This window comes from Mytilus trossulus, chromosome 8 (genome assembly GCF_036588685.1).
Source record: "Mytilus trossulus isolate FHL-02 chromosome 8, PNRI_Mtr1.1.1.hap1, whole genome shotgun sequence".
In the NCBI taxonomy this organism is placed as follows: Eukaryota; Metazoa; Mollusca; class Bivalvia; order Mytilida; family Mytilidae; genus Mytilus; species Mytilus trossulus.
The window spans coordinates 64,445,845-64,461,610 of NC_086380.1; the positions used below are offsets into that span (position 1 = coordinate 64,445,845).

The window sequence follows — 15,766 nt, forward strand, 5'->3', positions numbered from 1 at the left end:
TGCGAGACAAAATGGTAGGTCATCGAGCATTTTCTCATTTTCCGCTTTTTTGTCTGGCTAAAATAAAAAAAAGCAAAAGTTCATGTAAATTTTTCCAGTATGCACTATTTCGGAGTTATCTCCCTTTTAAAGGCTGCTTTTAAAAACATTATAAATCATGCAAAAACAATTTACGCTTGTAAAAATACTGTAAACCAACTTATTTGTATGCCCTACCTACGATAGTAGAGGGGCATTATGTTTTCTGGTCTGTGGCTGCTTTGGTTCGTTCGTTCGTTCGTTCGTTCGTTCGTCCATCCGTTCGTTCGTCCGCAGGTTAAAGTTTTTGGTCGAGGTAGTTTTTGATGAAGCTGAAGTCCAATCAACTAGAAACTTAGTACACTTGCTGCTTATGATATGATCTTTCTAATTTTAAAGCCAAAATAGACTTTTGACCCTTATTTCACGGTCAACTAAAACATAGAAAATGAAAATGGGAGTTTCAGGTTAAAGTTTTTGGTCAAGGTAGTTTTTGATGAAGCTGAAGTCCAATCAACTTGAAATTTAGTACACTTGCTGCTTATGATATGATCTTTCTAATTTTAAAGCCAAATTAGACTTTTGACCGGTCCATTGAACATGGTAAATGATAGTGCCAGTGGGGCATCCGTGTGATTTGGACACATTCTTGTTTGTGTATACTTTATTTCGCGTTTTACGATTTCTAGTCCACTTCGCGGCTTTTTAATTTTGCAATTTTCTTATCTACTTGATGTAGTTTGATAAGTACAAATCCAAGTTTTACATACTAGTATTCGCGACGATTTATATTCGCGTTTTTAGCTCACCTGGCCCGAAGGGCCAAGTGAGATTTTCTCATCACTTGGTGTCCGTCGTCCGTCGTCGTTAACTTTTACAAAAATCTTCTACTCTGAAACAACTTGGCCAAATTTAACCAAATTGAAACCTAATCACAATCATCATTGGGGTATCTTGTTAAAAATGTGTCCGGTGACCCGGCAAACCAACCAAGATGGCGGCCATGGCTTTAAATAGAACATGGGGTAAAATGTAGAATTTGGCTTATAACTTTGAAACCAAAGCATTTAAATCAAATCTGACAGGGGTAAAATTGTTTATCAAGACAAGATCTATCTGCCCTGAAAAATTCAGATATATCGGAAAACCGGTTGAATTAGTAATTTTAAAGAGATTTTGTGGTTTTTGGTTATTATCCTGAATACTATTATAGATAGAGATAAACTGTAATCAGCAATAATGTTCAGCAAAGTAAGATCTACAAATAGGTCAACATGATCAAAATAGCCAATTGACCTCGTAAGGAGTTATTGCCCTTTATAGTCATCTTTACCAATTTTTCATAAATTTTTGTTATCTTTTACAAAAATCTTCTCCTCAAAAACTACAGGGCTAAATTTAGCCAAACTTGGCCAACATCATTATTTGGGGTATCTAGTTTAAAAAAATGTGTCCGATGAACCCGCAGGTGAACCAAGATGGCCGAAATGGCTAAAATTAGAATATAGAGGTAAAATGTAGATTTTGGCTTATATCTCTGAAACTAAAGCATTTAGAGCAAACCTGACATGTAGTTAAATTGTTAATCAAGTCAATATCTATCTGCTCTGAAAATTTCAGATGAATCGGACAACCGGTTGTTGGGTCGCTGCCCCTGAATTAATAATTTTCAAGATATTTTGTGGTTTTTGGTTAATATCTTGAATACTTTTATAGTTAGAGACAATATGTAATCAGCAATAATGATCAACAAAGTAAGATCTACAAGTAAGTCAACATGACAAAAACGGTCATTTGGCCTCTTTAAGAGTTATTGCCCTTTATAGACAAATTTTAACAATTTTCATTAATTTGGTAAAGGAGTAGGTCCAGGAAGACCCGTTTTTGGCCCCAAATTATGGCAGTTTTACAAAATTGTTAAAATGTAAACTTTTAGTTATTTATTAGACAGGGGAATGGTTCTGCTACATAAATATGGGCTGTTTTTGACAATATAATGCACCTACATTGGGTACTAGCACCATTTAGTCATGCTAAATTACTGAAATCTTAACAATTTCAGTATTTTACTTAAATTTTAGACGGTTTCCGTGTAAAACGAAAGTGTGTTCATCCAACATATTGAAATGGAAGTTGTATTTGATGATAATACATAGTATATATAAAGATTGAGGATGAACACGGATGCGGCCACTTTCGTTTTTGACAAAAACCATCTGAAAAATGACATTTTTTTCGCCTATTTGGTAGATTTTTCATATTTGAGCTTAAAATGGATCGTTTAAACTTTTAATGACGAAATAAGTTAAAATCTTTCACATTAATTAATTCAATTATATTAAATAGACACTTAAGAGTTTAAAAAGTGGTCAAAATCTTTCGTCAGATGAAACTGAAATTTGAGGCCAAAATCGGTCCTTACCGGACCTACTCCTTTTGGTAAATTTTTACAAAATAATTTCGGCTGTTACTAATGTACCAAGTTTATTATAGAGAGAAATAATTTAAGTAGCAAGAACGTTCAGTAAAGTGAGAACTTCAAACACATCACCATCACCAAAAAACAATTTTGTCATAAATCCTTCTGTGTCCTTTGTTTAAATGCACATAGACCAAGGTGAGCGACACAGGCGTCGCGAAAATAAATCGCTCTCTAAAATAAGTTGGTTTACAGTATCTATCTATCTATAATACTAAAATTACGAGGTCCAATTTGTCAGCCGTCATCACGTAAAAACGATGAATCAAAGAATTCAACTTTATATATAACTAATATAGTACAATAGTGTTGATTAAAAATTACACCACTCCAGGCCCATTTGTTTTCCACGTAATTAATACTGCCAATAATTAAGAAGTTCCGGGTCGAGTCCGACACCGATACCAATAGTATATTCAACTGTTACCTATTCCTACATGATCTGTATGTTCCGCATTTGACAGGCGCACCACCAAACCGTGTATTTAGAATTTTGCTGTATTCTCCATTCCAGGCCCTTTTGTTTTGCAAATTAATAATATTACCAATAATTGATAGGTTCCAGGTTGACGGGTTCAACATGTTTAAACAGAAAGATTTTGTGAATCTTATAATCGGCATGACTTTATCAGATGACAATACCAATACTTAAATAAGGCATACGCATAGTTATATACTTTTATTCAGTCACGAACCCGCAATATCACGGGTGTGTTCTAGTATATATATATTTAAGTTAGTCTTATGAGTTTATTCATTAAAATGAAAATTCAAATTTTAAATAGTTATCTGCATTCCTCATCAAATTGTGCTAATTTGATTGAACATCTAGACCTTAGGTTCTCTGATTTTTACAATCAAAGATGGCGAAAAACACCGTTACCACCTTAAGACAATCATTTGGCGCGTTTTCCTTATTGTTCGCTGGCTTATTGTTCGCTAGCTTGATGCATCTTATTGTTCACTGGCTTATTGTTCGCTAGCTTGAGTCTGGTTCAAAATGATAATAAACTTTATAATTTTCTTTTCTTAGTATGTCGAGTAAACTAATTGATTGTGGAGTATGTGAATACCGCAACATCAACAAACCATCAGTGGTCTGGTGTTCAGAATGTGATGAAGGACTGTGTGAGGAATGTAAAGAGCACCATGCAGCTTCAAAAGGATCCAGAAGCCATCATAGTGTTCCAGTCTCCGAGTACCAGAAGCTTCCTACCAATATATTGGCAATTACTCAAACTTGTCCAAAACATGATGAAAAATACCAGATATTTTGTAAGAAGCACGATTGTCTATGCTGTAGACGATGCGTTACTGAAACCCATAACGGTTGCCAAGAGATGGATGTAATAGATGACGTCATCAAGAATGTCAAATCATCAAATGCATTCTTGGAGATGGAACAAACGCTGGCAGAACTTTCCGAAAATTTGCAGAAAATAAAAAAAGATCGACAAGAAAACATAAAAAGTATGATGGAGAATAGAGCAAAAATAGAAAAAGAAGTTCAACAGACACGAATGTCGATAAATAATCATCTGGATAAACTGCAAGAAAGTCTGTTAAAAGAACTGTTTGCCGCTGAGAAAAATGAGAGCACAAAAATCGAAAACATAATATCATCCATACAAGAGAATGAAAGAAAGATTTTAGAAAGCCAAACTACTTTAGGTAAAATTAAACAGCATGCGTCAGATCTGCAGACATTCTTAGCTTTGAAACATATCCAACAAGATGTCACGAACAACGAACAATTTCTTGAATCTTTGATAAAAGAAAAGAAAATTAATAATGTATCCATGTCTTGGAAAATCGAAAAATCTGTTGAGATTCTATCTACCACAATCAAGAAGATAGGAACCATTCAATTGGATACCAGGTCAGCTGATGCAACATTGACAGTCCGGAAGAACCAACAAGCCCAGATGATGATGCCTATTACACATGCTCCTACTATTGATGATATCAAACTTACTTTAAGACAGACCGTGAAGACAACAGGAAAGCATGTCATTGATTGCTGCTTACTTCCTGATGGCAGAATGATTTTTTCCTGCTATTCAAATAGCACAATTTACGTCCTCAAAACTGACGGGACTTTGGATTTTTCTTTACAACTAGAAAGTCGTACATCTCATATCCACTTTATCGAGGAAAGTCAAAAACTTGTCGTAACAACAGGGCAATTCTTCTTGTACATTAATATCATAGATATGAGAAACAGAGAAGAAGAGAAATCGATTAATGTTAGATCTGAGAATTATGGAATTGTTCACAAAGATGGGATATTATTGTATAATGGAGGTAGAAGTGGATTATATGCTGTAAATTTAAAAGATGGTTGTGTAACCCAGTTAGTTAAAGTTCCTTTGTTCCAAAGAAGCGGCATTGCTATGTGGTCAGAAAATCTATATTTTATAAACATGGATTATTCAGTATCATGTTGTGATCTTCAAGGAAGAGTTAAATGGAAATTAGAACTTAACCCTCTTGCTGCCGAGTTTTTTTCTTGCTTTGTCGCGCCAAAAGCATCTTGACGTTTCTTATCTGTGACGTTGCAAAACTTGTGCCTCTCTGTAGAACCGCGCTTTCCCGACGTCCATAGTTTTTCCCGCGTAAATGTAGCCGTAATATGAAAAGCGATGTATAAGTTATTTTACGGAAGTTATTGCTCCAAGATTGTCATAAACGATGTTTTTAATGCAACATTATTTAAGAATACAACTTTTAACCTTGGAATATATAAAAAAAAAATATCTTTCTTGTCTTAAAATGAAGTGAAAATAATATACCAATTTCTATACTAGCTTTGAAGGCGACTATGTTTTATCTTTGTCAAGTGAAATGCATAAATGATTCTTAACCACCTATAAAATACTAAAACATTTATTCTCGTTTTTAATTAGGTAATTGGTAAATACTGTGAAAAAATCTCTCAAATCATTATATAAACGGCCAAATAACGGCACCCAACAAAAATGAAAAAAACCAAAACAAAGCGAGAACAAATTAATAAAAACAAATAAATATCCGAGGACATGGAGGAGCTGTTCTATGATTCTATTAACTACTTCTTGTTGTAAAGTATCAAACGTGTCATATTAAAATATCATGATTTCAATCCTTGTTTCGGTAAGCGAGGAAATATTTTAAAAAAATAAAAATTGTAATCCTTATTCATTTTGCTTATTTTTAATCATGTTTATTATTATTTTGTTGACCACTTATTACTCAAAATTTAAGACAATACGAATTAAAAAAAAACATAGTAAAAACGTGGGGAGAAATTAATTTACTGTAAATTAATTTCTCCCCACGTTTTTACTATGATTTTTTTTTAATTCGTATACTATCGTCCAGAAGTGAACCTGAATCAATAATAATTCATTTTCATTTACTATGATATAGTACACACTGTAATTGGCATACACGAATTATCCGCTTTAAAATCTGTTAATTGAAAAACTGTTCTCTTCTCAGTGTTCAGTGGACAATATTTCATGCAATATTGAGGACGTCTGAAATTCAATATACAATAAATCTATTGCTCAGTGGGTCCTACAAAGTAAAAGATCTGTCATGAATTCCAGAAAAAAGAGTTTTTCACTGGGAAAGAATATATATGATAGGATTAGAAATCATTAAAATTTGTGTCTACTACACATTTATGATCATTTATATTAACATCCCCATTTCGAATGAAAACATTTATTTTTAAGTCAGTGCTTCCATGATAAAACAGGTTTAAAATGTATTGAAATTTCGTATGGCAATACAAGTAGATTCTACATCGGTTAACATGTGTGTGCTTTCATCCAAAAAATACTGAGATTTCAATCGTGGTATTTGAGCCCTAAATAAATTATCCAGTTCTTTTAAATAAAGCGTGTATGGTGTATTGTGAATGAATATTATTATTTCGCTTAATCAAGTATAGCGGTTACCTTTTTGTGGTTATTTTCTAGGAATACGATTATTGATTTATATTCTGGAGATATTCTGATTGATAGATGTTCGAAAAAAACGTAAAACAAATTTCTCGAAAGAATGCAACATTTTACATAAAAATGACAAACTAGTTAATTAGTAAAGTTGGTATTATAGTACTAACAAGCTTATGATCCTTTATCATTTCTTAACATCCGTTTTAAGTATACTTTTAAAGCATTTTATTCAGTTTGCTTCATTCCCGCCAAAATCGTCCTTTTGACGCCGTCTTTTGACGTTGCCAGTGCCCCTGAGTATTGTGACGTTACAATGGACCTTTGACGTTCTACACAATCAACAAGATTTGTGTGTAGAAGCCATAAATGTCCCTTTGGCAGCAAGAGGGTTAAAGCATTTCTTCAAACGCCACAAGGTATTACTGTGGACAATTACGGACGTGTTTACGTATCAGGTAGGGATTCTAACAATGTCGTCGTTATTTCACAAGACGGAAACAAACATCGATTACTGCTGTCGGAGAAAGATGGTCTTAAAAACCCACAGTCTTTGTGCTTCGATCGAAAAAATAACAAGTTACTGGTTGCAAACCAAAGGGATGACGCCTTTCTTTATGACGTTTCAAATTGAATTGGTACAATATCAATGAGATGAGCTGTGAATATGTGTGTTATGAAAAACGTTCGATTATTGCTGAGTCCCTAAGTTAATGTTATAAACATATATCTTTCTTTTAAATAAAAGATCTTTAGACAAATCAAATGTGGTCGAATTTAAAACATTAAAAAATACTATGTACATACTTATTATCGTAGAAACTTCGGTTATTGCAACTACAATTAATTTGTATGCAATCACCGTTAGGCAAATGGAGCATAAAGGTATCACTATCTCCGTCTGTTCGTCAGTTTGTCTGTTCTGAACTTGTTTCTGTTATTGTCAGCTGTACCGGATCTTTTCTTAAAACCATGATCAACATTTAGTTTTCATTGTGATGTCCAATTTTCAGATACTATTATCTAAATCTTAGCTTTATTCGGTGTAAATGTAGTACTAGTGTTTCAGATTCAAATATGTTTTATTTTAAGTCGGCATGTAAAGTAGCAATGCAAATGAGTGCTTTAGAACCGACATAATAAATTACTAGTGTGGATCTAGCCGGCGTTAATATTCATGAGGCTAGCCGTCAATAATATTCATGAGATCAAAACCGCGTTCGATGAAATGTTTTGGGTAGTTATTAGATTGTGACAATAAAATAACTTTTGCTGTTAATATCCATTATGGTTATGCTATTTATAGCAATATAAAGTAACTAGGAAATAGTAAGCCAATAGGTGTCTTCTGCAAGGTCCGCGTCATTTAAAATGAAAGTAAATGAAAAGTTTAATTGCATTGCCTCACACAACACAAAACAATTATGAATATTAAAATGTTGTTATTATTGAATCAATGTAAACTATAGTAATTAAAACAAGATGATTAAATATAGGGTAATTAAATGGAATTAATTGTCATATGGGCATTCCATAATCTGTTCGTTGTCTACAAATATAGTCCAATTCTAAAACTAAAATATACAATACATACGATAGTATCACACAATTAAAAAGATCAGAAAAACAAGAAACATGGTTTATTGAAGTAATATAATTAACAGAAAAATAGAAACTGTCAATTACTATTTCAATGACATAATTCTTCAAAATTACGGAGATCAATAAGAGTCTTTAATCTCAACATTACCAGTCCATTTAATTGCCTCTAAAATGGCCCATAGCACTTATGCCCTAGACCCGTACGAGTTAGTCAGAAAAGGATAAGGGGGGTACCCTGGTATATCACAAATTCGAAAATGAACTATTGCCGGCTGGCCAAACTAAGAGATTCTCCACGTGGGCAATGATACCAGAGAAAGAAGTACTTATTGCCTTTAAAATGGCCCATAGCACTTATACCCTAGACCCGTACGAGTTTGTCAGTAGAGGGTTCAAAGGGGGGATATGGTATCCCGGATACAACGAATTCGAACTGAACTATTGCCGGCTGGCCAAACTAAGAGATTCTCCACATCGACCATTATACCAGAGGTAGAGGTTGGTATTGCCTCTAAAATGGCCCATAGCACTTATGCCCTAGACCCGTACGAGTTAGTCAGAAAAGGATAAGGGGGGTACCCTGGTATATCACAAATTCGAAAATGAACTATTGCCGGCTGGCCAAACGAAGATATTCTCCACGTGGGCAATGATACCAGAGGAAGAGGTACTTATTGCCTTTAAAATGGCTCAGAGCACTTGTACCCTAGACCCGTACGAGTTTGTCAGTAGAAGGCTAAAAGGGGGGATAAGTGCTATGAGTCATTTTAAAGGCAATAAGTACATCTTCCTCTGGTATCATTGCCCACGTGGAGAATCTCTTCGTTTGGCCAGCCGGCAATAGTTCATTTTCGAATTTGTGATATACCAGGGTACCCCCCCCCCCCCCCCCCCCTTTATCCTTTCCTGACTGGTCTCCGTAATTTTGAAGAATTATATGTCATTGAAATAGTACTTGACAGTTTTTATTTTTCTGTTGTTTTTATTTCTGCAATTAACTATGTTTCTATTTTTTCTGATCTGTTTAAATAGAAAATACTGTCTGTATTGTATGTTTTAGTTTCATGATTGGACTATATTTGTAGACAACGAACAACGAACAAATTATGGAATGCCCATATGACCATCAATTCTCTGTAATTCCTAAATTTCTATACTAGTATTCAATCATTTTTTTTATTTATTGTAGCTTACATTAATTCAATAATCACAAAATTTTAATAAGAACTGTTCTTTTCTTTATTTGTTTGTTGTAATGTCCCATTAAATTTCTATATTCAATTATATTTAATTCAACTTGTTATTGCTTCAGTTTACATTATTTCTCTTATCACAGAATGTTAAAAGACCATTACTTTGTTTTATATTTATGGAGGCATTTGCATTGTTTTTATTACATTTACAAAGTTATTTAAAGACGCAGACCTAGAAGTCCTTGAAGAAGACCAAAAGTTAATTAAGTAAACGCGGACCTCGAAGAAGACACTCATTGACATGCCTGTTTGAAGTAATATCACATATAAATAGGAACGTTATTTAATCATAGTTATCGTTCATAGTTTCTAACAACACTTCTTCGAACGCAAGTCATCTCATGAATATTATTTCCGGCTCATGAATATTATTGAAGGCTGGCCTCATGAATATTAACGCCGGCTGCTATCGACGGTTAGATCCACACTAGTTAATAAACTAATGAAATGCATGTCCTAAGTCAGGAATCTGATGTTCAGTAGTTCCCGTTTGTTGATGTAGTTAATAAGTGATTCTCGTGTTTTGTATAGATTAGACCATTGGTTTTCCAGTATGACTGTGTTTACAGTAGTGGTGTGACCCCAGGCTACGTGTTTTAGACTGAACTTTGGACTATCATAGTTTACTTTTACAAATTGTGATTTGGATGGAGAGTTGTCTCATTGGCACTCATACCCCATCTTCTTATATCTATATATACAGTATTATTATACCTCAGTATGTCTTTTCTAAAGAAAAAATAACGAAATAGTCGAGCTATTTCATTCCACAGACTATTTGCCAGTCAATAGTTTCAAAGACTATTACCCCGTTTAATAGGTTCATTATCATCTTTCCCGTACTTTGTCATGCTTATAAAAAGCAAATTTAAAAGAGAGAAAATATTCGTGCGCATTTTTAAAGATTTAAAATATAGTAACTTATTCATGTTATTCATGGGTGCGGTCGTCGTATTCTAAAAGTGCATTTGGTGTACTTAAGCTTCAATTTATCATATACACGGAAAATTTAACACAAGTATTTCTAGTCGTGATTACTATACTATATATAAAAATATTAATTTTCGCGAACCATTTAGGTCACAGAAATTCCAAAATATGGCATCAGTAGGGAGAGTTGTGCAAATAATGTGAATACACAGCTGAACCCCCATCCAAATTATCTTTAGCTAAAAGTATTCATCATTTTCTATTTTATATGTACTAACAACATTCCATTTTTCTATAATTTCGATTAAAATATTCCAAAATCTGAGTTAAAATAGATCGAATGCCCCAAATAAACATCAAGCAAAGGAGTAGGTCCAGTAAGACCCGTGTTTGGCCCCAAAAACATATGGCAGTTTTACAAAATTGTTAAAATGTAAACTTTTAGTTATTTATTAGACAGAGGAATAGTTCTGCTACATAAATATGGGCTGTTTTTGACAATACAATGCATCTACATTGGGTACTAGCACCATTAAGTCATGCTAAATTACTGAAATCTTAACAATTTCAGCATTTTACTTAAATTTTAGACGGTTTCCGTGTAAAACGAAAGTGCCGGCATTCGTGTTCATTCAAAATATTGAAATGGAAGTTGTAATTGATGACAATACATAGCATATATAAAGATTGAGGATGAACACGGATGCGGGCACTTTCGTTGTTGACAAAAACAATCTGAAAAATGACATTTTTTCGCATATTTGGTAGATTTTTCATATTTTAGCGGATCGTTTTTAATGACGAAATAAGATAAAATCTTTCACATAAATTAATTTAATTTTATGAAATAGACACTTAAGAGTTTTAAAAGTGGTCAAAATCTTTCGTCAGATGAAACTGAAATTTGAGGCCAAAATCGGTCCTTACCGGACCTACTCCTTTTGGTATATTTTTACAAAATAATTTCCTCTGTTACTAATGGACCAAATTCATTGAGTATTTTGTAAAAAAAGTGGAGGGGAACCATTTTGGTCACGGAAATTCCAAAATATGGCATCAGTAAGGAGAATTGTACAAATAATGTGAATACACAGAACCCCCATCCAAATTTTCTTTAGCTATAAGTATTTATCTTTTTCTATTTTATATGTACAGTACTAACAGTATTCCATTTTTCTATACTTTCGATTAAAATGTGCCAAAATCTGAGTTCAATAGGTCGAATGCCCCAAATAAACATTCCCTGATTGGTTGAAGTACTCTGGCGTCGATGTAAAGCAAAGCAAGCCTTGATGTAAAAATAAGGAGAGTTTTACAAATAATTTGAATACATATCCCCTCAATCCAATTTATGTATTGCTGAAAATAATCAAGTGTTCATTAATTTCTGTTTTGATTCTGCTAACACCATTCCATTTTTTCTATAATTCCAATTTAAATATGTGAAACCCCGCAATAAAAATAGATGGCCTCAATGGTAAACACAACGCTAAAATTTTCCGTTAATATGTTAACATCTTGAACTTCGACCCTGGGTTCAAAGGTTTTAATAAACCGAATCACAAATGTAATCCTTATGAAGTGTACAGGCAATTTTGTTTACAGAAATATATAACGTAAGGGTACCAAAATTGCACCCAGTACCCAAATTGCACCTATTTAGAAAAAATAGCAACAAAAATCTTACAAGATTTCCTAGAGGCCAAACAATTTGTATTTTTAAGATTTGATACTATGCACGTCTTTCAACATTGGTAAACATATTTAGATATACACAAAACTTTCAAAGTATTTATCAACAGATGGACTGTTGACTGAAAAAGCAAAATGTACGAAAACGTCACCATGCGACGTCATCAAAACGTCATCTTTTTAAAATTAGCAAATACAATCTTATATGAAGTATCCATTTGGTAAAATATGAAGAGTAAGCATGGACAAATATCCGATTGTTCAAAATATTTGAAGAAATTGAACAAAAGCTCAGTTATTAGACTTTTGATGACGTGAATTTAAGCATGGATGCAATTTGGGTACTCTTCATTACAGAATCATGGATAGTTTGGAGGTTGATTCAAACCCATTTTTTAATGACTCAATAAGGATTAAATAATTGGTGTACCTATACAATAAAGAAGGATGGGGCTACAAAATAAACACAGAATGGACATTTTTTTCTTAATCATAAAAAAACATAGGTGAAAAAACTGTCAAAATAGGTCCAATTTGGGTACCCTCACGTTACACACTTTATCAGTAAAATATTGTCATGCTTTTGCATTTCACATTTTTTAAATGCTGAACTGTAATTAAACTAAATTCTATACAAATTTTACTAAGTAAAGCAATAGGGGTATGAATACTTTAAGCGTCAATTTAACCAGAACATCACCATCATCAAAATTATTTATCGTTATCATTGTGAAATCTTACTTACATAGGGGTTATTAATGTAGAGTAATTTTGGTAAGTATGCATGTCTTATTATAATGTTCTCGAGATGTGCTTCTCTAGACATTTGACGGTCAGTTTAATCCCATTTATCTCAATATTATCCCCGATGACAGAATGTCAATTCGACCTTATTCGAGTCAAATCTATTCTACATGTATGCAGTAATTCTGTATTACTGTAAATTCAGAAATTAATGCGAGGTTTTTATTATTGCGAAAAATGCGACTGAGTTGTAAACGCAATAATTTAAACTAGCATTTTGAAATATTTTATATGAATTTAATATAGGATTTTTCTCAAAATCGCAATAATGAATACACGCAATAATTTCTGAATTTACAGTATTTGATAATCAATCACATTCACGTTACATATTTGCATGATAAACCTTGGGTTCTGTAAGAGTGAACTGTAGTGTATATGCAAGATCAATGCGTCAGTGCACCGTTCCTGTTCGGAGTTGTGATTTCTATACAGTTTTAGAAGGTAAGTCTAAATAAGTCATTATTTATGAATGGGATGGGAGTGGTCCTGATCCCAAAATCCTGAAATGAAACATGAAATCCCGAAGTCACAAATTTTAAAAATATCAAATCTTTCATCCGGAAATTTTAAATAGACATCCCGTATCCCGAAAGGGTCAATAGAACATGGGTTTTAGGTCAGGTTTGTTTGCATGAAATCACTAGTCAAAAAATCCCAGTGATAGAAAGATAAACAGATAAGCAACTGCCTAGGGCCAAATAAGGAAGGGGGAAAGCCAGTATTAGTACTATTTTGCAGAACGATAAACAGATGAGTAGACAGACCCAGGGGATGGGAAAATTTAGTTGATTATATATGAAATCATTTGAAGCATGATGGGAGTGGGCAACCCTCTGGTCAGTCAGAGTCCCCCCTTTATGGAAAGTTCTGGATCCGCCACTGAGATTTGCAGGTTTTCTTTGCAAAAATACCTTAAAATATCACCAACTCTGGCTGAGCACACAATTTGATTCATTTCAGCTCATTAGGTGGGCTCACTGGCTAAAATTTTTCATTACAGTTCACTGGCAAATATTTTATGATATTCATGTGTAGATTCATGTAATCTGATAATCTATACATATCTGTGAGGAGAAGTTTATAATTAGTTGGCTTTTGTCTTTAAAAAATGTCATAGGCCAAGTTATGGAGGTAAAAAAGCCAGTAACAGAACGATGAACAGATGATCAGGTTTTCTTCGTATACAAACTTATGTAGATCCCTTGAAATTTCCCCCACTTAGGACACAAATTGATTAACATTAGCTCATTAACTGCACTCACTCACCATTAAGTTCATAGCAGCTCACTATCTCATATGTAGAAAAGCTGATAACATGTACATACATGAGGGAGTTAATGCCCTTTACTTTAGGGCATCAAACAGTCATTCTCAGGCTATTGTTAGCTTCAAATTGGTTAAAATTTAACTGCATGTTTCAAATAATTAGCATTACGATTATTTTTGGAAAACAAATAGTGTGATTTGTCAAATTCAGCTGATTTTTTAATCGTCTGGAAAAAAGTGTACATTTTATGAGGGGGGATAGGAGGGGTCCTGATCCCGAAATCCCAGACTTAAAAAAACGAAATCCCGAGGTCCCGAATTCAAATAAAGTAAATCCCGACATCCTGAAATCTGAATAAAAGGATTCCCAGATCCCAAAAGGGTCAATCCTGAAATCCTGAGCTTAAAAAAACACTGATCCTGGAGTCCCCATAAAGGTCCTATCCCCCCTCTTTTATGGTCATGTCTAAGAATTGTATGTGGTCAAAGAACTGAAATTGAACGTTTGCCTTTTATGGTCCAATATATAAAATATAAGGACATGGTTAGAATCAGCATACCAAAGAACACCAAGAATTCTATATGGAATCAAACAAACGTACATATATGTATATTGTCATCAAATACAGTTTAATTTTGGACCCCAATTTGGATCAACTTCTTTGTAAATTTTGGTGCGAGTTACTATGTATAAACCCTTATCACTTTTAGTGCATCTCATCTCTTGGTTCCTTTGTTAATGAAGATTTCTAAGATATCTAGTCTTCTCATTGAGTTGAACATTAAAAGTAAGAGATACATCAATTATTTAGCAGGTATGATTTACAGTAGATAGTCTAGATACATAAAGGATGACTGTGGTTAAATGTGGTTGCAGTCTGTGCAGCAGTTTCAGAAGAAAGATTATTGTTCGTGTTTAAAAAAGGGGGGCCCATAGTGATGGCAATAGCTCACACAGGTTGCATAAATCAGTCTCAAAATTGTTACGGAATATCCATTTAACAGATAATATCTGATTTGATCCTTTTGTCGTAACTACAATTCCATTTCCTTTCCGCAAAGAAACCTACCGAATATGACTATTTACAGTGTTTGTAATAACATAAGCAACAAGACGGATGCTGCATGTGGAGCAGAATCTGCTTACCCTTCCAGATCACCTGAGATCACCCCAAGTTTTGGTAGGGTTCATGTTGCTTGGCGTTTAGTTTTTTATGTATTGTTTTGTGTACTATTGTTTGTCTGTTTGCATTTTTCTTTTTTAGCCATGGCATTGTCAGTTTATTTTCAATCTATGAGTTTGAATTCCCTCTGGTATCTTGCAACCCTCATTTGAGAACATACAAGCAAATAATACTGTTCCCCATATTGAAATAAGAACTCGCAAAAACTGATAGATATTTTATTTTAGCATTTAACATCAATTGATAATAAATGCAAATAAAGTAAACTCATAACAGTTCATCAAAAGCAACAACAATTGTCAATGAATAGTTAAGATAAAATGTCTTTAGGGGTAAAACATGACAAACTTATAACATGTTTAGCATCAGAGGCTGATACAGCTTTTTCAAAAAGGGGGTTTCCTGAAACTTGCTCTACAGAAAGCAATGACATAGATACAAACTATTTTAGTTGTAGATTGTATTTGATAATTCTAGATAAAAACAGTTTTGCTCACTTTGCATTTTTGCATAAGAAATAACAAACTTAAGATTTGTCAATGTACATGCCTAGTAAATTGCTACACATTCAATAATTAAGGTGGTACCTAATAC

General features: G+C 33.5%; 1 protein-coding gene across 1 annotated transcript; it reads left to right on the forward strand.

The window, feature by feature from the left end:
* The first annotated feature begins 3,531 nt into the window (after positions 1-3,531).
* On the forward strand, positions 3,532-5,034 carry LOC134727859 (E3 ubiquitin-protein ligase TRIM47-like). The gene has a single exon (XM_063592253.1). The coding sequence runs from the start codon at positions 3,532-3,534 to the stop codon at positions 5,032-5,034; it is 1,503 nt and encodes a 500-aa protein (XP_063448323.1).
* The last annotated feature ends 10,732 nt before the right edge of the window (positions 5,035-15,766 follow it).

What these genes read in the sequence shown, in the direction of transcription:
- LOC134727859 (XM_063592253.1), top strand. Translation starts at nt 3,532, where the DNA reads ATGTCGAGTAAACTAATTGATTGTGGAGTATGTGAATACCGCAACATC.